The following is a 25969-nucleotide window of genomic DNA, read 5'->3' as shown; positions in this document are numbered from 1 at the left end:
TTGCATACACCTGTATTCTCGATAGCCAACATCCGAATTCAACGACTGCCAATTGCAAATACCACCAACCGTTTTCGACTTTCATATTTTTTTACCCATACATGTTTAACAGCTAATTTTGTTTTTCAGAAAGAACGTAGAACCAGGAAATTTCACACAGATGCTCCGAAAAGATACATATGTCAAACCAAATGATTAAAGTTTTCACAGATTGTTCATAAACAAAGACATTTGCATAAAACTTTGGAATTTTATTAGATTTTTCAGACTGGAGAAATTGTTAGGGAATTTCTAAAAAATTAATGATCGTTTTGAGACCAAAAGTTGTAAATGTAAGCCACGTCCATTTCTTAACATAACTGCCAAGTTGAATTGCAAGGATTGGCTTTGTATCAATAGAAATATATGAAAAACTCTACCTACCCATTTACAGCAGGGTTATTTTTCCAGCGGGTTTTTTTGTCCAGCGGGCGTCAGGATTGCCGATTATTCAGTGTGAGCAGGATATGAGAAAATTTCAGCAGCTCATCCTGCAGGACGATTTGGTTTCAGAGACTTTGTCGAGCCCTTTGATAAATAGGACAAATCAACAATACTCTGACTTGCTATTTATAATGACTGTAGTTTCAGAAAACTTGGAATAAAAATTCTATGATAAGTGGTTGACCAGAAGGCCATTATTATCTGCTAATCTAAAAACTGAAACACAATAAAACAGGAACTAGCCACTTCTTCCATTCACAACCTACTTACCTTGATCAAATGAATGCTCCAAAATGAGTTCCTTGAACCCTCAAATTCATCATCAAACTGAAAATAGAATTACCTTTATAAAGCGAGCAACCTGTATAAAGCTCCAGACTTGTCTATAGCACCATACGTGCCTAAATCAGCACACCTGTCTATAGCGACATAGCTGTCTATAGCGCCATACGTGCCTAAATCAGCACACCTGTCTATAGCGACATAGCTGTCTATAGCGCCATACGTGCCTAAATCAGCACACCTGTCAATAGCGACATAGCTGTCTAAATCAGCACACCTGTCTATAGCGACATAGCTGTCTATAGCGCCATACGTGCCTAAATCAGCACACCTGTCGATAGCGACACACCTGTCTATAGTGCATGTCTTAGTAATAGGATATATATGTATAATATAGTAACAGCTAAAACAGCAAATAATGGAAATGAATAGGAAGTCTATGTCAGAAATTTAGAATAAGTTATGCAAATGTTTGTTATATATATGCTTTATAAAAACTGTTTTTAAAGGACTGTATAGACAAACAAATGAGATAATAAAATTTGTCTAGTGGCACAGGGTCATAGCTAGAAAATTTGAAAGGCATGTTGCAAGGAATGTTTTGGACATGCTAAATGCAAGAAAGAGAAGAGTGCAAGAGGTGTATCCCGTCCTACTGGAGGGTTTCGGGAACCTCCCCAAGATTTTGTTTTTGTTTTAAAGTTTCATTTTGGCGCCTTCTGTTGCACATCAAAGTGAAAAAGACAGTCATAATTTTAAGGCCTACGCTGTGAATTTGTCAAAAAAAAACATCATTTCAAAATTCTTGGAATAATCATGGATAATCTGTCATGATCTGTCAAAAGGACTTCTTTCTAGGCATGATTAAGTTATAGATCCACAAATTATTATAAATTTCCTCTAGAACATATATTTAAAATGATGACTTTTTACATGTAGTGTTATGTACTTTAAGAAATCATAGTTTGATGTAAAAGACAAACTTTCTAGAACTCAGAAAGATTCTACTAAACCAATACAGGTTCTAATGCAAGTACATGACATATTCTCTTTTCATGATTTCTCTCATTAAACATGGATTATACACGCCGAAAACTGTTTTGAATAAACTGTCAGACTAATTGGTGCTTATTAGGCTGTGTTCAAGACATGTAGCTTCCCCAATAAAGAAATGACCAGGATAATAAATGGATACTGAATATACAACTAAAAGACCAAAGGCGTGTTCTACATGACATGTGATGACAGGCTATCTTGAACCCAAAGTGATTAACATGACGGCCACTTAACTCAAGAAATAATCCATCCATTTTAACCAGGCCTGTCATTCAAAAATTAATATGAAAAATATTTCTCTACAGTTATAGCGAAACACAGGGATTTTTTTTCCATATTTTGGAATGGTACCAGTTTCGGTAAAAAGGGGAATAATGCATCTCAAATTATGGATATGGGGAAATAATGGAAATACTCTGTTTCTGTGATGGAAAATGCTGCACGACTTCTTGCAGCTTTTAGTAGGGCAGCAGTTATGATACTCAAGGGTTTTAACACATCAATTTTAACATAAGCTATTTCAAAATGACTTAATAAAATTCAGGATAAAGGAAAATCTTACAAAAAATTTGTTGCAGCGAAACCAATCTCCTCTTTGCTAGGAGTTTACATACTGTATTGACATGTAAATGACTCAATTCAATACAGAATTAAGCCCATGTCATGTGTCATTGGCGTGTTTTAGTTTGTCACAAGATGTGCGACATGATGCATAACGTGCAACATAATAACTCAAAAGCCACATGATGCACGAAAATGCAACATGAAGCAGGACAATGTGATACAAAGCGCATAATTAATGTTCTGATGTAATCTGGTATTGTCCCAAGTGTGTCTAGTGTCATGCCACATTGTCCCTCAGTCTGTTGTGTGTCGACACAACGTGATATATATGTTGCAGGTCATATGTTGCATGAACATGCGTTGTGTAGTGTATCGTGTCGTATCACATGTTGCCTGTCAACCTTAAAGAGTTTACACCACAAAAATGCGACACAACACTAGACAATGCCATACAACATGTGACATAAATGTTGCCATGTTGTCTTGCATTGTTATCCGTTTATCATGTTTGATTTTGCGCTGAACTGTATTTAATGGGGTTCATTGTCCCGTTTTGTCCTGTCATATTTTTGTGTTCAACAAAAACACAATGGACAAACAAAACAAGCTAAACAGGATTCTGAATTTTAATCATCTGTACATTGCAAAGTATACCGTATTTACTCGGGGTGTGTGCTGAAGAAACACCCAGCAATTTTTGGATTTTTTTAATCTATGGGCATAATGTGTGTTGCCCAAGAAAAAATATTTAAAATTTTAAACACCCAATATTTTTTTCCCCTGGTCATATTTTGGGTTTTCTAAACAAATTCCCTTCTTCCACACTACGTCTTTGTTTTATAATAATTTTCAGTCAAATGTTCCATTAAGAACTTTGAAACCCCTTTCAAAAAACCTTAATACGGTTTCCGTAAATTTTAAAGACAGTTCCTTTAAAAAATACACATTTTTAAAAGAAAATGGCAAGGTTTGCCATTATACAAGCACAATGTAATGTTGCGCTGACATCATGGTTTTGCTGAAAAAAAAAGGGTAACTTGATTTTAAAAGCGGGCAAAATATGTAACCATTTTTTTGAAACCAAAAAAAAAGTAGGGCTGAAAAAAAAATTGTTTAACTTTAAAATCAAATTTTTGTCAATTCGGGAACTTAATAATTTTTTTACTTTTTGCTCATTTTCCCCATATCAGTCTCTCAACGTAAAGATTTTGATCATACACGACACAACAAAAACCTGTTTAGACAAATTTTTTTGTAAGTTTTTCCTTTACCTGATTTTATTAAGGACCCCAAACCCAAGAAAAATGATGTCCACTTTTTACAATTAATTTTTCCCGATATGATTCAAAATTCCTTTTTTTTGGTCAAACTAAATTAGGGGCTCAATTACCTTTTTTTTTTATTGCCCATTGGACAATTAATTTTAAAATTTTATTGTCCTGCCCAGATACTAACTTGCCTACCTTTTTGAACCATCTTTTAAAAGTGCAGGGCTTAAGCTGGGCTTAGTTTTTAGAAGAATCACTTCTCCCCTGGGCTAAATAAGGAAAAGTGGAGGTTTTGGGGGGGGATTAGGGAAAGCCCGGAGGCAATTGCCCCTTTTCCGTATTTCCCCCTTTTACTTCCCTTTTTCACTTCTCACTTCCCCAATTCTTGACTTCCTCTTCTAATTTCCCACTTCGCTTTTAATTCCGCATTTCTACTTCCAATTTCCTGATTTAGACTTCTATTTCCAACTTCCACACTTCTTGACTTCTTACTTCCCCTCTAACTTCCGCATTTCCTTCTTAACTTCCACATTTCTGACTTCTAATTTCCCATTTCCAAAACTTCAAAACTTCTGATTCCAAATTTTCCCTCATTGGGCCAGTTTTCAAAAAGGCCCATATTATCCAGACGTTGTTTGCAATTTGATTAAGTTTTTTGCAAAATGTGTTCTATCGTTTCCCAACCCAAAAAATAGAAAATTTTTGGGCCCCTTTTAAGGTCAAAACTGGGGAACCCATGACGGACCGGGCCAAATTTTTCCAAAAGGAACCAAGATATTACCCAATACAAGTTGTGGAAATTTTTGATTAAACTGATTGAAAACAGTGGCTCTTCGTGTTCAAAAGAAATTGTGGCCAGACGCCCGACGAGGGCATCACAAATTTGAAAACCTCACCTTGTCACTAGTACAGGTGACTAAAAATGAGTTAAAAAAAGAAAAAATTTGTAAAGGGAGATTTTTAAAGAAAGGGGACAATCATTATTTTAAATGTTTGCCTTATCTTTTGTGAAGTTTCAATGAAAGCCATTATACTTTTCAAGTAATGCTCCGGGACAAGCCTTTTTTGTAAAATAAAGGAGATAATTAAAAATCTGAGAAAGGTAGAGTTAGGTTTTTTTGTTTTGATTTTGCCCAAAGGGCCTATCATTTTGTAAATTTCATAAAGGCCATTTACTTTTCAAGTAATTTCCCTGGACAGCCTTTTTTTGTATAATAAAGGGGAAAATTCAAAACTAGGAAAGGTAATTTTATGTTCTTTGATACGCACTTTGTCTCAGGGGCCCTAGATTATGTAATTTCAACAATGCATTAATACTTTAAATTATACTCCAGACAAAAGTGTGACGGCGGAGGGAAGGACAAAAAAGGCAACTTATCTCCCCTTGGGGGAGCTAATAAACACGGGAAATCTAGAAAAAAATTTTTTCTTTATAAAACCTTTGAAATTTTTAAAATGTACACCTGGAAAAAAACTAGGGCACCAGGTCAAATAGTAAATCAATTTGCTCAACACCCGGGAAAGCACTACCAAAAAACTAGAAAAATGTTTTTGAAAAAGGCATGCCCCCCCAATCAAAGTCCTTAGGCAAAAATTAATGGGGGGTCAGGAGCGAAAGTCAAAGAGCACTGAGGTTGGCTGCATTGGGATCATCTCTTGGCATCCAGTCACCCGCAAAAATTTCAACACTTTTGGGCCAGGGTTTCAATCCTTTCGGGCCCTGTGACCTTGCCTTTTAAATCAATGACCCCCAAAAAAAAAATAATAGGGGGGTCATCTCTCTCAGCCAAATCATCCTATTAAAAAGTTTAAACTTTGTGTCAAGGGTTCTCGATTTTTTCCCAAAACTGATTTTACATAACGGCCACTGTGACCTTGCCCTTTTAATGACTGCCCCCCAAAATCAATGGGGTCATCTCTTGCGTTCAATCATCCTAGAGGTTTCAACTTTTTGGTAAAAGTGTTTCCCAAATTTTTGAGGGAAGGGGTTATAAAGTTCAGCCCTTGCCTTGCCCTTTTAAAAGGGAGTGACCCAAAAAACAAGGGGGCTTTCTCTGCATGAACATCACCCTATAAATTTAAACATTCTGGGTCGGGGGTTTTCTCAAGTTATTGTTTGGGAAAATGGTTTTCCATTTTCAGGCCCCTGTGGCCTTGACCTTTAAAGAGTCACCCAAAATCGTTGGGGTCATCTCTTGCAAAACATCATCCTTTTAATTTTCATCTTCTGGTAAAATTTTTTCCAGTTCTGACGGGAAAATGGTTTTCAATGTTCGGGCCACTGTGCCCTTTTGCCCTTTTTCAATTGACCCCAAAATTGTTGGGGTCTTACTCGCATGAGAAAATCATCCATAAGTTTCAACTTTTCGGGGTCAATGGTTCTCAAGTTATGCCCGGAAAGGGTTTTCAATTTCAGGGCCCTTGACCTTGACCTATATGGAGTGACCCCAAAACAATAGGGGTCATCTATTTTTGCATGACAATACCCCCATGAAGTTTCAACATTCTGGGCCCAAGGGGTTCTCTAGTTATTTGAGGAAAATGGTTTTCCCCATGTTCAGGCCCCTGTGACCTTGACCTTGGGGGAGTGCCCCCAAAATCTAGGGGTCATTACCTTAGCCCAATCATCTATATTTTTTCAACATTCGGGGTCAAGTGTTCTCTAGATTGATGGGGAAATGGTTTTAAAATTTCAGGCCCCTGTGATTTTGACCTTTGATGGAGTGACCCCAAAATAATAGGGGGTCCTACTCTTCAGGGCCTCATCCATGAATTTCAAATTCGGGCAAGGGTTCTCTAGTTATTGTTGGGAAAAATGGTTTTCCAATTTTTCGGCCCCTGTGACCTTGCCCTTTTGACGGAGGAAAACCCCCCCCAAAAAACAAAGGGGTCGTCTACAAGCACCCTACAACCCTTAAATTTAAAGATTCTAGTCAAAGGTTCTCCATTTTGTGGGGAAAAAGAAGTGTGACGTAGGGACGGACAAAGGACGACACAGGGCAAAAAATTTTTCCCCCTGGGGAGACATAATTAATTTTTTGATGCAGTAGACCCCCCCCCTTTTTTTAATAAAAATTTCAAAAATTTTGGTTTCTCATGCACATCTTTTTGTTCCTTTTTCTCCAGAAACATGTTTGGAAAATAGATAGAAGCATTTGAACACAAAACAAACACAGTTTTTAAGTGTCTTGTTTTTAAGATATACAATAAAATACATTTTTAGGACAGTTGATTTGAAACTTGATAAACTATTTTAATTATAAAATAACTTTTCAAAGAGGTCTCACTTTTTTTAAATCTTTTGCCAAACAAATCCCCTCCAAAAAATATACTGTAAACTTTTTTCACTTTTTAAGTTTCTATTTGCTTTCATCGGGTTTAAAATTACATAAAAAAAATTGGGGAATTTGTTTTTTCGGGCAATGACTTATATTCATCTTGGCTGTAAAAAAAATTTTTTTTAGGGCAAAAATTTTTCGGGTTTCGACAAAACTAAATTTTTCGAAAAAAGATTCGGGATATAAATTTTTAAGATAAATCAAGAGAAAACTTTTTTTAATTTTGTGAACTGATACATGAATTCCATGAAAATAAGTCCCCCAAAGAACATTAATGATAGTCATTTTTTGTCTTTTTCAAGTCATAAAAAAAAGATGAGAATAGTGTACTGTGGGTCTTCAGTCCGAGATTTAAAAAACAAGACGCAGGGACAGCGCGCTCCACATTCTCAGTGATTGATAATATTATAAGCTTTGATAAAATTTTAACATAAAAATAATAAATTTTCTAAGTGAAAAGGGGCCAAAATTCAGTAAAAATGTTTATAAAGTTGCCTCCCCTTTTTCAGATGGGGTTCAATGGAAAACAAGTATGCAAAATATGAAAAAATATCTCAAGGGCTTTAAAAATATTTGGGGTAGTACACAAACTTTAACTTTTATTCTAAGTCGAAAAGAGGCCAAATTCAGTCAAAATCTGTAGAGTTGCCCCCCCTTTTTACAATTGGTATGATGGTAACCAAGTATCAAAATATGAAACAATTCTCAATGGTTTTTTAAATAATTGGGGTGGTAGAAAAACTTTAACATTGTGTGAGCTCCGCTAACCCCAACCCGGGGTGAGTGGTGCCCCCCTTTTCTTCCAAAGTCGACTAATAAAAGATATGTTTTTCATTACACAAAATTGGTTTCTGTTTGCAAATCCATACCTTAAACAAAGTCTTTTAATAATGTTATGGGTAGAAATCAAGCTATGCGTTTAAAACTGCACTTCTGGAAATTCATTACATTAATGAAATTAACGAACCATCTTTTAATATTTCATGAAAGTAGCTACAAGTAATTAGGATGAAAAAATAAAAATATTGACACATCTAAGCAAACAGACACAATATCATATTATAAAAGTGAGAACATTACTGAAAACCAAATGTTAACAGAACGTTTGCTTTATGACACAAATGACATTAAAACTGTGATTTTTACATAGATTCTCAAGATATAATTTAAACATTGGTCAAAATATTTTCAAATCCGATTTGCAAAATCATCCAGCACAGTACCCTATCTTTTTTTTCTGAGGTTTTTCAATGACACTTGAAGTCTTTAAAGTCAGTTGTTCTGCAGTATAATTGAGTGATTACAATCATGTACTTCATAACTATCATACTCTACTCACAGTTTTTGCTATGACTATTTTCTCTTGGTTCATATTCTACTTAATCTGAAACATTTTAATTAATGAAAAAATTTACTCAACATATATTAAAATGGTAACATCACAGGGTATAATTTAAATAGTCACCCATATGAAAAAATTAAGGAAAACACACAGCCTGTATCTGCAGTTACCAACATCAATACAAATAAACACTGTCGCAACACACATATTTTTTATCATAACACAAAGGCTTTCTGACTGATCACAGAATAGTAGTTCCATTTTGGTGGGGAAAATGTTTATCACAAATGTATTTCATCCTTAAAAAAAAATTCTTAAACTACTTTCTATCTTATACTTTCATTTTGTATTTTCTTTCCTATTTTAAAAACTGATCCATGTTCACTTACTTCGAAAGTTAAACATTTCCTGAAGAAAATTCATGCTAACGGCTAAATCATAAAACAGGAAACACTCTATCTTTTGTGTATTTTACATTACTGAATACTTTCTTGTCAAAGTCAAAATCTGCCCAATTCCCCGAAGGAAAAGGGCCACTTTTTTTGACAAAACTTGCAACTTTCAATGTGTTTTTTTTACGCATTCGTTTTTTTTCATAACCCTAGAAAATATTGTTGAATACAGCCCATTACGTAAAAACAGGGACCAGCCATTTTTAGAGTCTTTCAAAAAAATGTGCCAACACGCTTGGATCAACCCGGGAAATGTTCAACCTTTGTGGTCAAAAAATTGCGCATTTGTTACAAAATTTTAAAGGAAATGCACAAAAATTTTCTTTTTTTTCACAAAAAAATTTTTTTTCAATGCAACATTAAAAACAACGTTCCGACAATCAAAAATTATGGTTGTTCTGTATTTTAATTCGCCTTGCAAACTTCAATTCTTTTTCTCCACCAATTTCCCAAACCTCCTCTTTTCCAAATTTCTTCCCCCCCCCCACCTCCCCCTGGGGTCCATGGACTGCAGAAAAACACATTATCAAAAAATGGAACGATGACTCCACAAAAAAAATGAAAATTACCAATAATGTAAAAAATATCTGTTTTTCTGAGAATTTTAAGTAACAACTAGAACTGTGTCCACAAAACCCCAAAATTCCCTAACACTCGAGTCGAACACGAAGTTGAAAAATAAACTGAATGGGGGGTTTGACAAAATGATTTTCAGAGCATACCCATCCCCTGATTCAAAAACCAGCCCAATTTGGATGTTAAAAAGCATACTTTTTTCTTCACCATGATTCAATGTTTTTCCCCAAAAATTTCAGTAACTCAACCAAATTTCAAGTCTGGTATGTTCCACCAAATTCTCATTTTAAATTGGGAAAATCAAGTCAGGATTTTTTATATTCTATAAACACTCGTATAAAAAGGGGCTGCCGTAAACCCCGCTCAACTTTTCTCATGCTTGAACTCTAAAATTAAGCTTTCCGTAAAAACATTGAAAAACTTTCCCCAAAAAAATTCTAAGTTAAAAAGGGGCAAATCTGTCAAAATAAAAAATTTAGTTATGGGGATTGCTTTCCGGTGAAAAGATTTTGATAAAAATAATATTTCAAGTTTCAAGTCAAAGCTTTGTTGTAACAAGATATCTTTCATTATAAAAAAATTTTAACCAAAGGGTGCACGACCCAGGGCGGGATGAAATAATTCACTGTTTTCTTCCGAAAAGTCAAACTAATATGAAACCTCCTCAACACCCTGGGTTAGGCATCTGCTTCCAGGCAAAAGGGTCGTGGTTATCTAAAAGGGGCCCCAACAAAAAGTATAAAAAAAAATATACAAAAAAAACTATCTTTTTTATTTCCTTTAAAATAGGGAAGTCAAAAAACTTATTTTACAATAAACCCTAAATATCACAAATGTGCGAACCTACTTTTTAACACGAACACAGATTATTCATCCAAAATTTTAAATTCTTTTTTTCATGATCACATTTTGTTTTCACCAGTTAACGGGGTTGTTATAAAGGAATCATGTTTACAAAAAAGTAATAGGAGAAAAAACTCATTCCGAGATGTACCTTTCCCAAAAATTATCCAAAATTTTTGCTCTAGGTAAAAACCTTTAAAAGTAGGTAGGCGACTAACTTAATGAAGAATTAACATTAAAACACTTCTTGGAATATAGACAATAATTTTTGCCATAATGAAAATTTCTGAAAATGATGAGTGGGATTAAAGAACTGTTTACGCTGCAGACATGACAAAAAACAAAATTTTTTGCTCAAAAATCAAAAACACTTGATCAGGGAAATTTTTAGAAAACATTCTACTTCTTATTACTGCATTTTTAAGAATGTCCTGACAAAACAAAATAACTACTGGTTAAAGTATAAAGAGTCTTAGTGTAACGATATTTTGGTCAGTTAAACCCAACTACCAGTAAAATTCCGGACTGAGCAGTGACTGACTTTCCCTCTAAATGTAACGGGCAGCTTCTCCACAGACCTGGGGGACTATACTTTTAAAAAACCTTTCTTCGTCAAATCGTCAAAGAACCTTTTTTTCAATGAATCAAACTAAAAACCTTTTTTTCTTTTTGTTTGTATTCATTTTGCTGAGTTAAACATCCAAATTACACAATTAAGATCATATGGGAACTTCTTTGCTTTTCTGGTGGGGGAAGACCCAATAACCATTCTTGGGATTATTTTAGCACGATAGGAACCAAGTTCACATTCATTGCTTCTATGGATTCTACTTTTCCACTAAAAATCATGGTTTGACCAACAAAACAGGGCCTTATTAATAAAATTGAAGAAAAAATCATCATTATTACTATTATAACAAGGGGACGGCAAGGAATGAAAAAAAGGGTAAAATCCATGTCCCCTTAAAAAACACATGACACAGAGTTAGGGGTATGCCCCGTACCTGGAACTGACTTTTATTACATTTCTCATCATTTTAACCTGATGCAAAATTTCATCAAAACCCCTTTAAATATTTTATTTGCTGGGTTTAAAATCCGCCATCAAATTTGGTCTTATGGAACTTCCACATTTTGCTGGGAAGACCCCAAAGCTCCATACATTACATTTTTTTAATTTCATCACGTGTGAGCACGGGCTGAAATGACACCTTTAATGAGTCTGCTGGATTGCGTCTGATAAGAAAGAATTCTATACCAAAGCAAGGTTTCAAAACCCAGTGTGAGGGGGAAAGTCACAAACCCTTTAAACCCCTTGGGCATGGTCCCCCTCCCCACTCAAAAATTTTTAGCTGACCCTTAAAAGTGTTCTATGAATAATCAGATAAAAATGTTTTATATATTTCTTTGTAAAGGGAAAAAAAAGCGTTAATTCTGAACAATTTTGCATAGAAGATTTCATTTTTTTCCATTAAAATGGCAAATGTTTTTCAATTTTACTGAAACTTGTCATAAAATTATTATTTTCATTTCCCCTCTGTCTTTTTTTTTTCTTATAAATGCCCCCACCCTTTTTTTTTTCTAAAAATTTTTAAAGATACGTTTGTATTTCAAAACTATTTTGTTCTTCTTTATCATTGATTTTCCCGGCATTAAGTCACACTCCTCAGGGTACTTCCAACAATATTACGTTATGGTTATTTTTAAATTTTGCTCATCGTTTTTTGTTTTTAACTGGGTACTATCAACCCAGAGATAAAAATAAACCCCCCCCCTAATCCCCTCCCATTTTAAGAAAAAAGCTAAACTAAAGTACATTTAATGACTAAAGCAAGAAACAAAACACACAAAACTTACTATTTATGAAGAAAAATCATTTCCGCCCGTTCCTTTGCTTTCCCCTCTTTCATCTTTCTTTAATCTTTTCTATTAGCTTTTGTATCAGGCCGAAAAAATCATAGGTTTCACATGTATTTAAATGCAACTAATATTTCCATTACCAAATAATTCCATACGCAAGTCATACAACAGAACCCCCCTAATCCAAACCCCCTTTTTAATCCGAAAATCTCTCTAATCCGAACAAATAATCTGGTCCAGATATTCTTATTCATTCTCTATTGTAAAAATACCTTTGTAGTCCAAACCTCTCCGAAAACAGAAAAAATTTCAAGATATTTGTACCAAAATTTTTAAAACTACCCCCCTAACTAACCTTAATCAGATTATCAAAGATTCTGATGTTTTAAACTTTTCATTTTGACACTTTTTTTAGCCTGTTTACAGTTTTTTAAATTTTGCTCTTTAAAAAGGTGTCAACAAAAATAGGCCCCAAAAAATGGGAAACACATGTCCCCCAATATTTGCTTTGTAGATGCTTGCAATTTGCAAGGCAGAAAATGCAATATTTTGTTTAACCCAAAAAATATTTCGTACTGTCAATGTAAAAAATCCTATTAATTTGTTTTACTGTACCTTCCTCAAAATTTTTTGAGCCTTGTTTATTTAAAGCAGGTAATTGATTTTGTAAATGATACAGTGGTCTAAAAAAGTCTTACAATAACCAGACAAGTAACTTTCTCTTTTTGCAACCTTCATTGAGGGAAAGGAGCAAACAATGTTTTTATATTGAAAATTTAATTAAATGCAATTAACATCACTCTAAACTATCTACTGTTGCTTATATTTTAAAATTTTTATCAATCTTTCCAGCGGGGGATATAAAAATCGTGTAATATTTTGGGCAAAAAAGAAACCTTTTAATCGAAAAAACCCCCCAATCTGAAATTTTTTTGGTCAAACAGGTTCGGATTTAAAAGGTTCCATTGTGCTTCATTTCATGAATTTTAATTCTTAATTTGCATACTTTTTGAATTCAAAAACCCTTTTGTCCACAACGTCGGAACACCAACCTTTAAATTTCAATCTACTTTTCCAAATATGAAATTTTATGGGTTTTATCCTTCTATTCAACCCTAAAGCAAAATACCTCTTTAAAAATTTTTTAGACTTTATCCTTATAAAAAAAATAATGTTAGGCCTTTTCGTGTCAATTATTACTGAACAAGAAAGGGGTTTTTTTTTACTACGCTACACATGGGAAATTACAATCTGAAACACAGTTTAAAAAAATTTATTTTTTTCCAAAGCTTTTTAAATTTTTGTCAAATCACACTTTTTTTAAGGCACAAAATACATTATTTCCCATTAATTTTATGCCCTCCAAGGGCAGTTAATAAGCACGTGGTGCTTCAAATGCTCAGCCCTTTTGGGGGCATCCGGGGTTTTCATAATAGCAATTTTTTTCCTATGCTTCATTCAATGGGGGAAAAATTCCCAATCAAGGGCCCCGTTAGATGAGATAGCAACTTAAGACTACAATATTTTTTTTTTACTGACCCCCCGAAAATAAAAAATTGTTATTTTTTTTAAATACCCTACAGGTGCTTTGTAAATAGAAGTAACTTTCACTGGCCGAATTTTAAACAGATACTCAAATTTTTTATTCCGTCTGTAAATTTGCTACGGGGACTTCAATTCCTAGCAATAAAATTTGGGTTGCCTGGAAACACCCAAAACTTCTCCTGATTGGGCAAAAGAATAATAGGGGGTTTTGCCATGTGGATTCATATTTTGCAACTGAAATAAATTTTTACCTTGTGCTTTCCAATTAAAAATTTTTTTAAAAAATTAACACGGGATCTGATTCGCCCGTTCCATTTACTACTGGTTCTAACAAGTCTAAAAACTATCCCTTAATGCTTAAGCACAAGCCAGGAACTTTTGTAATGTTCCATAAAATCAAAACCCCCACTTACTTTAAAAAAATTTTAACATTTTTAAAAAAATTTTCAGTAAAAACATGGTTATGGCAATGGAATGAATTAAAAATTGAAATTACCATCAATGGTCATTTTCCAAACAATTTTGTCCATGATTTCTTAAAATAAAAATTTCAAATAAAAGGTTTTTCCTTCTAACTACAGTTCTGTACACTAAAACAGCTTCTGAACACAGCTTTGAAAACTAAATTCAGGTTCTGAAAAGGGTTTTGAAAACTAAATACTGGTTTTGAAAACAAAAACTGTTTTCAACACTAAACACATGTTTGAGCACAAATGAAGGATAAACTTTCTCAATTGATATTTTTTGAGTTTATGGAAATCTTTAAGTCAGCACTCATTTTGTTAATACTTTCAAATTTTTTATTCAAAAAGGTTTTAAGATTCATAGTGTATATGAAGACTAAAATTTTTTTTTGACAAAAAAACAAGCAAATTTCAATTATACAAGAGCTGTCTGAGGAAAGCAAAAAAACGCTATTTAACACCTTTTCCTTGAAGGATATAATGGAAAAGGGGGGGAAAAAATTTGTAAAAGGGAAACAGAGTTTTTGAAATTTGTGCCTCGTCAATAAGACATGAACAAATGTGTGAATTTCAAAACCATTCCCTTATGGGGGATGAATACCACTTAATACAAAAAAAATTAACCAAAAAATGCAGTCAAAAAAGGGGCATAATTTGTTAAAAACATAATAATAGAGTTTTGGAACCTGTGCGTTTAAAGGGCGTTATCACAGTAAAAGTGTGTAAAACCAGCTTAATACAAAAACTTAAACCAAATTTAATGCCCATGTAAGCCAAAAACACGGGGGTCCAATGGGTTTAAAACCAAATTTTTTGAATACGAGCTAAAAAGACATGGGTTTGATATAAAAAGGCAAAAAAAAACCCCCCAACATTACTTCTACAATCTCAAACTAACTTTTTTTTTTTTTGAGTTCTATTTCGACAGTCACACAAGGGGCTAATTTTTGTGAATTGTTTAAAAAAATGTAAAGGAGGGGAAATTTACAGCTTTGTAAATGTTGAAAAAATACACAGTTCCCCCCCCTGTCTCAGTAAGGAATTCGATTTTGTAAAAAAACCATCTTCTTTGCACTCCTAAAAGGGAAAAAGTTGGGAAATAACATTTTAAAACTTTAAGGGCCTTACGGGGTGGTTTTTTTTTTTTATAGTGATTTACAAACAAAAAAAAATAAAATAATAAAAAGAAAAACCTGTTAGATTTTTTATTTTTTATTGAAATAAAATTTTAAAAAAAACAAGTGGAAAACAAAAATATAAACTGCCTTTAAACGCTAGTTTTTTTGCTGAAACATCTACATTTGTCTCTCTTAAATTTTTATAGACAATTCAACCCAAAATTTTAAAACTTAAAAAAACTTATCACTCTTTTTTAAAACAAAAAAAATAACAACCTTTTTTTTTACTCCCCATTTTCAATGCTGATGAAATTTTTTCATTTATTATTACCTGATGACAACAGAAAAGGGGACTAGTAGATAAAAAATAAACAAATCAATGTTTTTTTCTGTGTTCATTTTATTCTATGTAATAATTTGAATGGATTATCTAAAAAAAAAAATTCCTGTTGGAAAGGTTTTTTTTCTTTTTTAATTTCTTAAAATCATACAATTCAAAACCTGTTCATACACATTTAAAAGCACATTTGTTTCAAAAATATTAAAAGCGGGACAATGTGCAACAAAATAAAGACTTTTAACAAGCAAATACTTTTTTTAGCTTTTCTTTTTTGTATTGCCTTTAACAGTTTTCTGTCTTGTGGGAGGAACGGTGAAAATTACCTTTAAATTTTCTATTTGTAGATAAGGTGAACCTTGTAAATGTTCTCTTTTGATTGATAGACTTAATCACAAGTACCTCCTTTTTAAACACCGCTCTTCCAAAAAAAAGTGTACTACAAAAAATGTATTAAAATTTAGTCAAAGGGCGACCCTTTCATTTTCATAGGATTTTCAAGGTTTCTCTTGTTAACCTGTTGGACATTTATGGCCCACTGCATTTTCATCCATACATGTTTTTCTTTTAGGATGAAATCTGTTTTGGGTCAGTTTAAAAAAAATCATAATAGATTTTTTACGAAAATGAAGGGGCTTCTGGCAATTTTTAAAACCCCGAAAGCCAACTCTTTCTTCCGATTACTACTTTTTACTTTTTTAAAGATTTTGATTATTTTTTTCCCCCCAGGGGGGAAATGGGCCGATCCCGGGGGTCGCAAACGGGGAACCCGTGCGAGACGGGGGCAAACCCCCGAATCTCAAACCCGTGTCCAAAAAACTTTAATATCGAATTCCCCCCAAGGGGGACGTATCAATATTAATGATAAAAACTCTACACTTTTTATTAGCCAAAAAGGCGAAAGCGATCTGTACAAACTTTTTTATTACTTTTAAAAAAAATACAACAAATTTAATACAGGGGAGCATTGTAAATCATGACAAAAATTTAAACATTTATTAAATCAAAAGCACCCTTTTTAAATTTCAAAAAATAACATTACTTCTAAAATCACAAAAAATATTTGTTGATTAAAAGGGGTTCAAATATACTAAATCTTAAATCTAATAATTGAAAATCAACCTGTTTACAATGCGGGAAGCAGCCATTTAAAACCAAATATTTTCTATAAAAATGAATTAATAGGAAGACAACTCTTTAAACCCATAAAACTGTTTGCTTTCCGGTGAAATTTTTTCTTCCTAAACAATTTGTCAATAAAATCTACCCCGTAACCTTTGTACCACTAAAATTTTATAAAAACAAATTTCATATTTTGATAAAAAACAATATTTGGTTTTTAAAGCCCCCGTTAACTTCAAAAAATGTTGCACTTCTGATAAAAACTTTAAACAATTTTTTGAAATTTGAAAAATTTAAAATACAAAATAAAAACACTTTCACTTGTATGGCCTTTATGATCAAATCAATAATTTTGTTTACAACAAATCAAAATTTGCGAGTTTTTAAAATCAATTTCGATTATCTCTAAATAAACAAAATACCAAGATACGAAAAAATTTTTTACATTAGTTCATACATTAAAAATATTCTTAAATTTCTTTACAAAGTTTTTTGTACTTTGTTTCAAAAAAGACCTCCCTATTTAAAGGGAATATTTTAAAATCTACAATTATATATTTAGAAAAACTTTAAAGAAGCTATAAACTGGGAAAAATTTTGAAAAACGGACTCAAAAAAAAAAAATATGGCAATTTAAATATTTTCAATTATAAAACAAACAGCTATTTTGGGGACAGTGACCTCATCGTCCTTCCCTTAATGAATTACCAAATTTATTTTTTGACAAATTTTGTTAATAAAAGAAAAACCAGCTTTTAATATTATGGGCTGATCGAATTTTTTGGGTTTATCTTGTTATCTGAACATAAACTTAAGGGTGAGGGCCCAGGGGTGGAAAAAAACCCTTTAAAAAACCCCGTGGATTTTTTTTACTCTCCCCGCAGACAAGCAATTTTTTTACCCAAAAAAAAAAAAATTATGAAAACGGTCCTCAGAATTTTAAACTTTCAGTGATTGAAAACAAAATGGATTTATTGTTCACAAATCAAAAATAAACCCATACTAAAACATTTAAAAAGCTGATACTTGATATTCCATGACAAGATTCGGTTTTTCCCCTTTTCTCTGGACTTTAAATAAGGGGTATGAGTTCAAAAATTTTGGGATTTTTTTTCATGAACTGCAGGTAGAATACAAACTGCAGCAGGATAAGAGAAAATTTCAGCAGCTCATCCTGCAGGACTACTGGGTTTCAGAGACATTGTCGAGCTCTTTGATAAATAGGACAAATCAACAATACTCTCATAAGCTATTTATAATGACTACATAGTTTAAGAAAACTTGGAATAAAAATTCTATGATAAGTGGTTAACCAAAAGGCCATAATTATCTGCTAATGTAAAATCTGAACACTTAAATAGGAACTAGCAATTTCTACCATTCACAGCCTACTTACCTTGATCAAATGAATGCTCCAAACTGAGTGTCCTTGAACCCTCAAATTCATCATCAAACTGAAAACAGAATTACCTTTATAAAGCAACAAACCTGTATAAAAAGCACTATACTTTTTTACAGCACCATAGTCATGCCTAAATCAGCACACCTGTCTATAGCGACACACCTGTCTATAGCGACACACCTGTCTATAGTGCCTGTCTTAGAAAAAGGATGTATATAGTAACAGCTAAAACAGCAAATAAAGGAAATTAATAGGAAGTCTATGTCAGAATTTAGAATAAGTTATGCAAATTTTTCTGTTTGTTATATTTATGCTTTATAAAAACTGTTTTTAAGGGACTGTGTAGACAAACAAACAAGATAATTTTTGTAGAGGCACAGGGTCATAGCTAGAAAATTTGAAAGGCATATTACAAGGAATGTTTTGGACATGCCAAATGCAAGAAAGAGAAGAGTGCAACAGGTGTATCCCGTTCTACTGGAGGGTTTCGAGAACCTCCCCTAGATTTTTGTTTTAAAGTTTCATTTTGGCACATTCTGTTCCACATCAGAGAAAAAAGTCGTTATTTTAAGGCCTACACTGTGAATTTGTCAAAATCAATCTACAACCATCATTTCAAAAATTTTGGAATAATCATGGATAATGTTTTATGATCTGTCAAAAGGATCTCTTTCCAGGCACGATTAAGTTACAAATTCACAAATTATTATATATTTTCCCTAGAAAAAGTAATTGTAAAGTAAAATGATGACTTTTTACATCTAGTTTTATGTACTTTAAGAAATCATAGTTTGATGTAGAAGACAAACTTTCTAGAACTCAGAAAAATTCTACTAAACAAATACTGGTTCTAATGCAAGTATGTGACATATTCTCTTTTCATGATTTCTTTCATTAAATATTTTTAACACATGCCAAAAATTGTTTTGAATACACTGTCAGACAAATTAGTGTTTATTATGCTGTGTTTAAGACATGTGGTTTCCCCAATGAAGAAATGACCAGGATAATAATGGATACTGAATATACAACTAGAAGACAAAAGGCAGGATTTCCACATGACATGTGATGAAATGCTATCTTGAACCCAAAGCGATTAACATGACGGCCACTCAACTCACAGTATGGATCCTGACCAGACTGCGCAGATAATCCATCCATTTTAACCCGGCCTGTCATTCAAAACATAATGTGAAAAATATTTCCCTACAATTATAGTGAAACACAGGGATTTTTCCCCCCAGATTTTGGGAATGGTACCACTTTCACTAAAAAGGGGAATAATGCATCACAAATTATGGATATGGGGAAGTAATGGAAATGCTCCGTTTCTGTGACGGAAAATGATGCACGACTACTTGCAGCTTTGGGTAGAGCAGCAGTTATGATGGTCAAGGGTTTTAGAAATTACATTCATAGACATGATTAAAGCACTTAGATAACCAAAGTAAATTAAAAGAAAATTAAACACAAAAAATTCCCCACAACAAGACTGACCCAAAGTGGACAGAAAATTTGTAGTCTATTTATAGATATATGTGGATTTTTGTGGGTGAACTGTGTATAAATAACTATTCAATACAATTAACACATCAATTGTAACATAAGCTATTTCAATAATATCAAAATTATGCTTTTGCATTGTTCAAATTGACTTAATGAAATTCTGGAAAAAGGAAAATCTTATAAAAAAAATTGTTGCAGCGAAACCAATCAAAAAGTGTAACCATTTTCTGAAACAATTAAAAAGATATAGGCTAGAAAAAACTTTGTTTAAAGGTCCATTACTAAGGGAAAGTGAGTTGGCAATTTTTTTCATAGCCAGTGCATAGACTTCTGCAAGACACTAAATAATGAAGATTGGCAGGTCAAAATTTACAGAAGGTCTTTGGAACTCAAAGAAATGTATGTGTATTATGTTGAAATTTCAATGAATCGACAGAATGACCCCCCAGGTCTTTTTAACTTTCTTCATACTTCATAGAAAAATGATTGTACATATACTGCGATTTATTTCGAATTTCTACATACCAACTTTCATTTTCCAATAAAATGAAATAGTTTCTGTGCTTTTTAAAAGAAATTAAAATGTTCACTTTCCTTAGTATTGGACCTTTAACATAACAATCAAAGTTGTTAGTTCTTGAACATTAATAAGCTTTTATTTTTTGCATCATTATTCTTCATATACTGATGTCACTCTAACTCAGTGAAAGGTTTTGATCGTATACAATGACACAACAAAAGAATGATTATGATGATGACAATTTGTTTGTAACATTTTCCATTATCCTGAATTTTATTAATGCGAAGCCGGCCAAGAGCAAATGATGTCACACTTACTGTTTAGAGATTCAATTTTCAGATATGATACAATAATTCATCTATTTTTTGGCCAACTGAATTTATGGAATTTTTGCAGGGTTCGATTACCTTTTATTCATACTTGTCCAGTTGGACAAGTAAATTCTGCAAGTACTTGTCCCGACCAGATACTTACTTGTCCTGACCTCGTTCAACACATCTTTTAGATGTGCAAGGGCTTAAGCTAGGCTTAGATTTTAGATAAAAGTCACTTCTCCCTCAGCTAAGCGAGGTTTTAGGGAAGGAAGTGGCTATGGGTTCGTTAACCAGACCTCTAGACCCGGAGTCTAGAGGTCCAGTTATCAGTATATATGTACTTTTATGTAATGTATTCCTAGTGTATAAGGTAATTGCCAGTATTAGTTATGATCAGTTTGTCATAAAGTTGCTATTATTACGTGTTTTTCTTTGTTTGTTAATTAATCTCAATCAGGTTCGAGGCATATCTATATGAAATTTTAACAGCGATTTCCGGTAGTCACCGTTATTTATTTACTCAAGCAGTAAAATGAATTCAACAATCCATGAGCACATTCCATGTCTTAATACTATACCTAAGTTAATTAATATTTAAACTGAAATGTATCAGTCTCGAAAAAACAGCTTCCAATTACGGCATACAAATTGTTCTTTATTGTTTATCGAATTTGCGATCATATTTTTCTCGGGATTAAAGAATTTTAAATAGATTCTACTTGTTTCCTGTCACTTACAATGTATTTAGATCAAATACAAGAGCAAATATTTGAAAACATCTCCCGGTTTTAAAAGATAAAATATAGTCTCCTTTATACCATTCTCAGTATTCATATTGATTACCGGACCTCTAGCCAGCCCTCTGGACCTCTAGACTCCGGAACTTTAGGGAAACATGGAGAGATTTTAGTGCCATGACATGCAAGTCGAAAAAAGGAACAAAATATACTTGTAACTGTTTTTATATAATTTCCTGTCTTTGTTTAAGTCTATTGATTTAAAGTAAATAACAAATTCACTGAAATTTTTTTTTTTTGGTTGTGTTTAACGTCGCACCGACACATTTTAGGTCATATGGCGACTTTCCAGCTTTGATGGTGGAGGAAGACCCCAGGTGCCTCTCTATGCATTATTTCATCATGAGCGGGCACCTGGGTAGAACCACCGACCTTCCGTAAGCCAGCTGGATGGCTTCCTCACATGAAGAATTCAACGCCCTGAGTGAAGCTCGAACCCACATCGATGAGGGGCAAGTGATTTGAAGTCAGTGACCTTAACCACTCGGCCACGGAGGCCCCTCACTGAAAATGTAAACATAGAACAGGTCCTATAAATTCACTACAGCTGCCAAATTTACCTCGTCAGCATCAAGTCTAGGCCATAGCAGTTGTCATATTTATCTTTCTGTGTCTAGCCTGCGGCATGTATCAGTTAAAGACTGGTCCTGATTTTAGACCTTTGACTGTCAAACAATTAGTTTACAAAACAGTGTCAATGACTATAATCACATTCACAATTCTCGAGAAAATTTTACGTATAAGAAGTAGGCGGAGCTCAAATTATGCCATAGTGTATTCAAGTAAAGTGCCAATAGGCCAATAATGGATAATTAGTGAAGTGTAGATAAAAAAATTGGGCAACTTGAATTTTGCTTTGATTTTAGATTAGAGAAAAGTGGGTAGCTCCAATCTGAATTTGAAAACTCATCTAAAAGATGACTTGTCCATCGGACAACCACCTTTCAACCATTACTTGTCTGAACTTAGGTTCTACTTGTCCCAGACAATTCGACATGTGTCAATGTCCAGCCCTGAATGAGAATTAAAACATACCTTTTCTAGAAACAGATCGCTTTCTGTTTTAATGGAGTCATTTTACCAAGGAAAAATCACTTATAAATTGCATGTTCTTTATCCTAAAATCAGTTTAGCCTAGGAAATATGAACATACAAACACTATAGATAATAGAATAACTGCAAATTGACTAATGATCGCAACCTGTAAATAAATGAATAAATGTGCTATTATTCAAGCCCGCATTGACCTTATCGACATTATAGGATAGATCATGACTCAAGTTTTCCGGTATTAGCCACCAGAAAATAACGGTTTTACGGTGAGGGCATCAGCCATTACACTATATAGTGGTAGTGTTTAGTATTATCCTTTTTTCAAGATTTAAACAAAGAAAATGTATAACAAGAGCTGTCAGTGGACAGTGTGCTCGACTATTCTCAGTGCTTGACAGTATAATATAAGCTATGAGTAAAACTTTAACATTACAATAAGCATATTCTAAACGAAAAGGGGCCATATTTCAGTCAAAATGCTTGACAGAGTTGCCTCCTCCGTTTTACAGACTGGGGTCATGATGGTTAACAAGTATGCAAAATATCAAAGCAATATCTCAATGGACTTTGAAAATATTTGTGGTGGTACACAAACTCTAACACTTGTGTACGCTCACGCCGACGCCGGGGCGAGTAGGATAGCTCCACTATTCTTCGAATAGTCCAGCTAAAAAGTATTGCAGGTTATCGTAAAACATTGTTGTAATTAAGATGCAGCAAAAATATCCCCGAAGTTTACTTTTTATAATTATTATTTAATATTTTTGAAATCTTATCTGTTATTCTACACTGCCCCTTCTGTAGCTCTACAGCAGTGATGTGAAATATTTCAAATTTTTCAAAGTGACAAATTATTTGTACAAAGATTTTGTTGTTGAGGGCGTAAAATAGTACTTTCATTGTAATATAACTTGTAAGAAAGTAAGACTAAGTATTAGCCTGGAGTTACCAGTATTGGTGGGGATAAGGATTCATGTCCTATGCATTTGTCTAAACTTGGGTTAGATATATCAAAATGAACTTATTTTGATACATTATTCACTTGTCCATCTTAAAGAGATCCACATTCTTTAAAGCTAGTTTTCAATTTAAAATCAGAGCCATTTTAATAACATGACCACTATAAGCGGTATGTCTAAATGCCGTCACCTGAATCAGTGTACTCATAGTCCATATGGTTAAGTGATATTAAAATGGAAAAGTATGTCCAAAACATTAAATTTACCATAAAAGCAATACTTTCTTATCATGAAAATGAATATATTTACTGGGATTTGTAATATTTGTAACAAGTAAGGTTAACCATAGCACTGGCAGTGAAAACCACCATGCAGTCTAGCCTCCATTTGCAAGCAGCAGTACAAGAGGTGGATGATGGTGACATTCTTTGTGGTTACATTCTCCAAATTGAGTGAATACAAATGAGATGCAAGTATTTAACTGCAATCTTTCCATTTCTGGCAGAAAAACAAGATTTAATTACATTCACATGTGAAACAAATGGAGGTAAAACAGTACTTTTTACAACAAAAATATATATAAGAAGATGAAATTTTGGGAATACCCTATATGCTAATTCTGGGTAATGTATATTATTTTACCATATATTTATAATTTCCGCAGATCTGGAAACTACATCATACAAAATATTGTTTCAAATGGTTAAAAAGTGTGGGAAGTGGAGGAGATTTTGTAACAGTGGTAAAAAGTAATAAGAAATTCATGAAATTTTACACATGGGTATTTTAAATCATCATAACTTTTTATTTAAAATCACATTTTGCAAAGTTTGACAGCTGTGATGTAGTTAATAAGTTTACACAACCAGTGCAAAAACTTATTATGACATGCGACTCCCTGTTCAAACAAGGAGCATGCTTAAACAAAATACACCGATTCTGGTGCCCCACTGATTCAGGTAACTGTACGATATCCTAAATGCTTATCTTCTGGCAAAAATAATTGCTAATAGCAGAGCTACCGGCGCCGCACAGCGGCGCCGACAGCGTCGCTTACAGTTAGACGTGTGAAAAAGAAAATAAATAAAACTGTGTATTTAATTACTATCGAGTTGAAAATTCGTGGTAAGTTTTTGGAATCGGTGTTGTTCGGGTTTCTTCCAGTACGCAATGCTCATAGTAATTAATCAGTTAGACGTCAATAGACGCTTGCTGTTTACGGTTGACAAAAGCGTTTCGCTTACTGCTTTGAACGTTGAATAAAAATGTAAATGAGCGCCTGATAATAAGAATTTAGTGCTAAATACATTTTCTACGAAGAAAGAAAGGTAAAATACAATATTTTCAATGTGAAACGATTTTCCTCACGCTGCCACAACTGAAATTTATTATATATACTTATATTTGTGTTAATGACGTCATAATTTCTACATTGGTGCAGTGGTTAGCGAGGTCGCATTGAAGTCCAAAGGTCGGGAGTTCGATCCTCATCAGAAGCGTCTTTTTTTTTTTAATTTCTTTTTTATTTCAGTTTTTTTCTTTATTTATTATGGGTTTTGAAAGTATTGTAAAAAATAAGGTCATTCATGTGAAATTTAACAAGTGTTTTGTTAGTGATGTCAGGTTCCAATGTAGTATGGTACTGTCTGTACAGTAGTCAGTAGATAAAACTTTTTTTTTTTAAAAAAGGTTTTTGGATCAAAATTTACTGGGCATTGAACTGTGAAAAGCACAAAATGCTCTTCTCCCTGTTAACATATTTTTCATCCAAAAGCTTAAAAATCACTGACCAGAGTTTATTACTAGTAAAAAAACTACTGACTATGAATTATCAATAAACATCAAAAAGGCTCCTACTAGTAATTAACATTCCTACTCTATACCAGTTGTGCTAAAACATTTACCATAAAAATGTCATAGACTGTTAACTTCGCAGTTCAGTAAATAAAACAGGAGTTTTCGAGAATTTCGGCAAAAAGTGATTTTCACTGGGTAAAATTCTCATCATTAACTTTTAAAGATGGCTAGTCTTTTGGTTTTTAAACAAGCTTTGTACATGTAAATGATTTTCATTCTCCCATACCAGAGGTCTATCATAGCAGTATTTTGCCTTAAAGTTGGACACATTCTTCTTTCTAAAAAGAACTGTAACTTTCTTTAGTTCGTATATAGCATATTTGTAGAGTTTTCGCATGTCAAGATTTAATCTTAATGCATTCTAAGACATTCATTCAGAAATCATGAATTATCATTTATTCATGAAAATGTTAATAGATCTTAAAGAACATAAACTTTCTAAAACGGATCCATAATTCCAGATCATTCCAGCAGCACTCCATTAGTTTTCAAGGGGCACTGGTGATTTTTTAAGGGAGCTCTGCCGTCTAGGTAGCACCTAAGTTCATATTATTGTACACTGTCGCTATATCAGTTAACCTCGCCAAACCCCCCATCCCTTTTATGGAAATACCAGAGTACAAGATTTATTTTATAATGTTGATATTATGGAGAACGTGTCAAATACTAATTTAGGTACGAACAATATTGAGAACGAATACTTATAATAAAAAAATGATTCTTAAATCAAAATATAAGTAGCTCATATGGTCAGACACATATTTCTTTTGTAAATAATCAAATAAAGCTTTATCCTTACGCATGAGGTAATTGAAAAAAGAAGGAATAAATAGGCTGCCAAATTCTTCATCATGGGCGCAGCCATCTTGAGTTTGTTGTCCAATCAAAAATTATTTTTCAGATGCTGCTTC

The 25969-nt window shown here is 33.2% G+C and overlaps 1 protein-coding gene and 1 pseudogene across 1 annotated transcript in view; both read right to left on the bottom strand.

Annotated features, from left to right (window-relative positions):
- Nucleotides 1-25961, bottom strand: part of LOC123535765 (ER membrane protein complex subunit 10-like) — a 43002-nt gene extending 17041 nt beyond the window's left edge. Inside the window, exons 1-2 of the mRNA XM_053528033.1 lie at nucleotides 25858-25961; nucleotides 18047-18104 (exon numbers count right to left, since the gene is read on the bottom strand). Of these exons, the coding sequence (XP_053384008.1) occupies nucleotides 18047-18104; nucleotides 25858-25923 (124 nt within the window). The 5' untranslated portion in view covers nucleotides 25924-25961. The remainder of the gene's footprint in view (nucleotides 1-18046; nucleotides 18105-25857) is intronic.
- Nucleotides 16260-16436, bottom strand: LOC123537673 (U2 spliceosomal RNA; annotated as a pseudogene).
- Nucleotides 25962-25969: the final 8 nt, after the last annotated feature.

This window comes from Mercenaria mercenaria, chromosome 17 (assembly GCF_021730395.1).
Source record: "Mercenaria mercenaria strain notata chromosome 17, MADL_Memer_1, whole genome shotgun sequence".
Taxonomy (NCBI): domain Eukaryota; kingdom Metazoa; phylum Mollusca; class Bivalvia; order Venerida; family Veneridae; genus Mercenaria; species Mercenaria mercenaria.
This window is presented reverse-complemented; position numbering and strand designations above follow the sequence as displayed.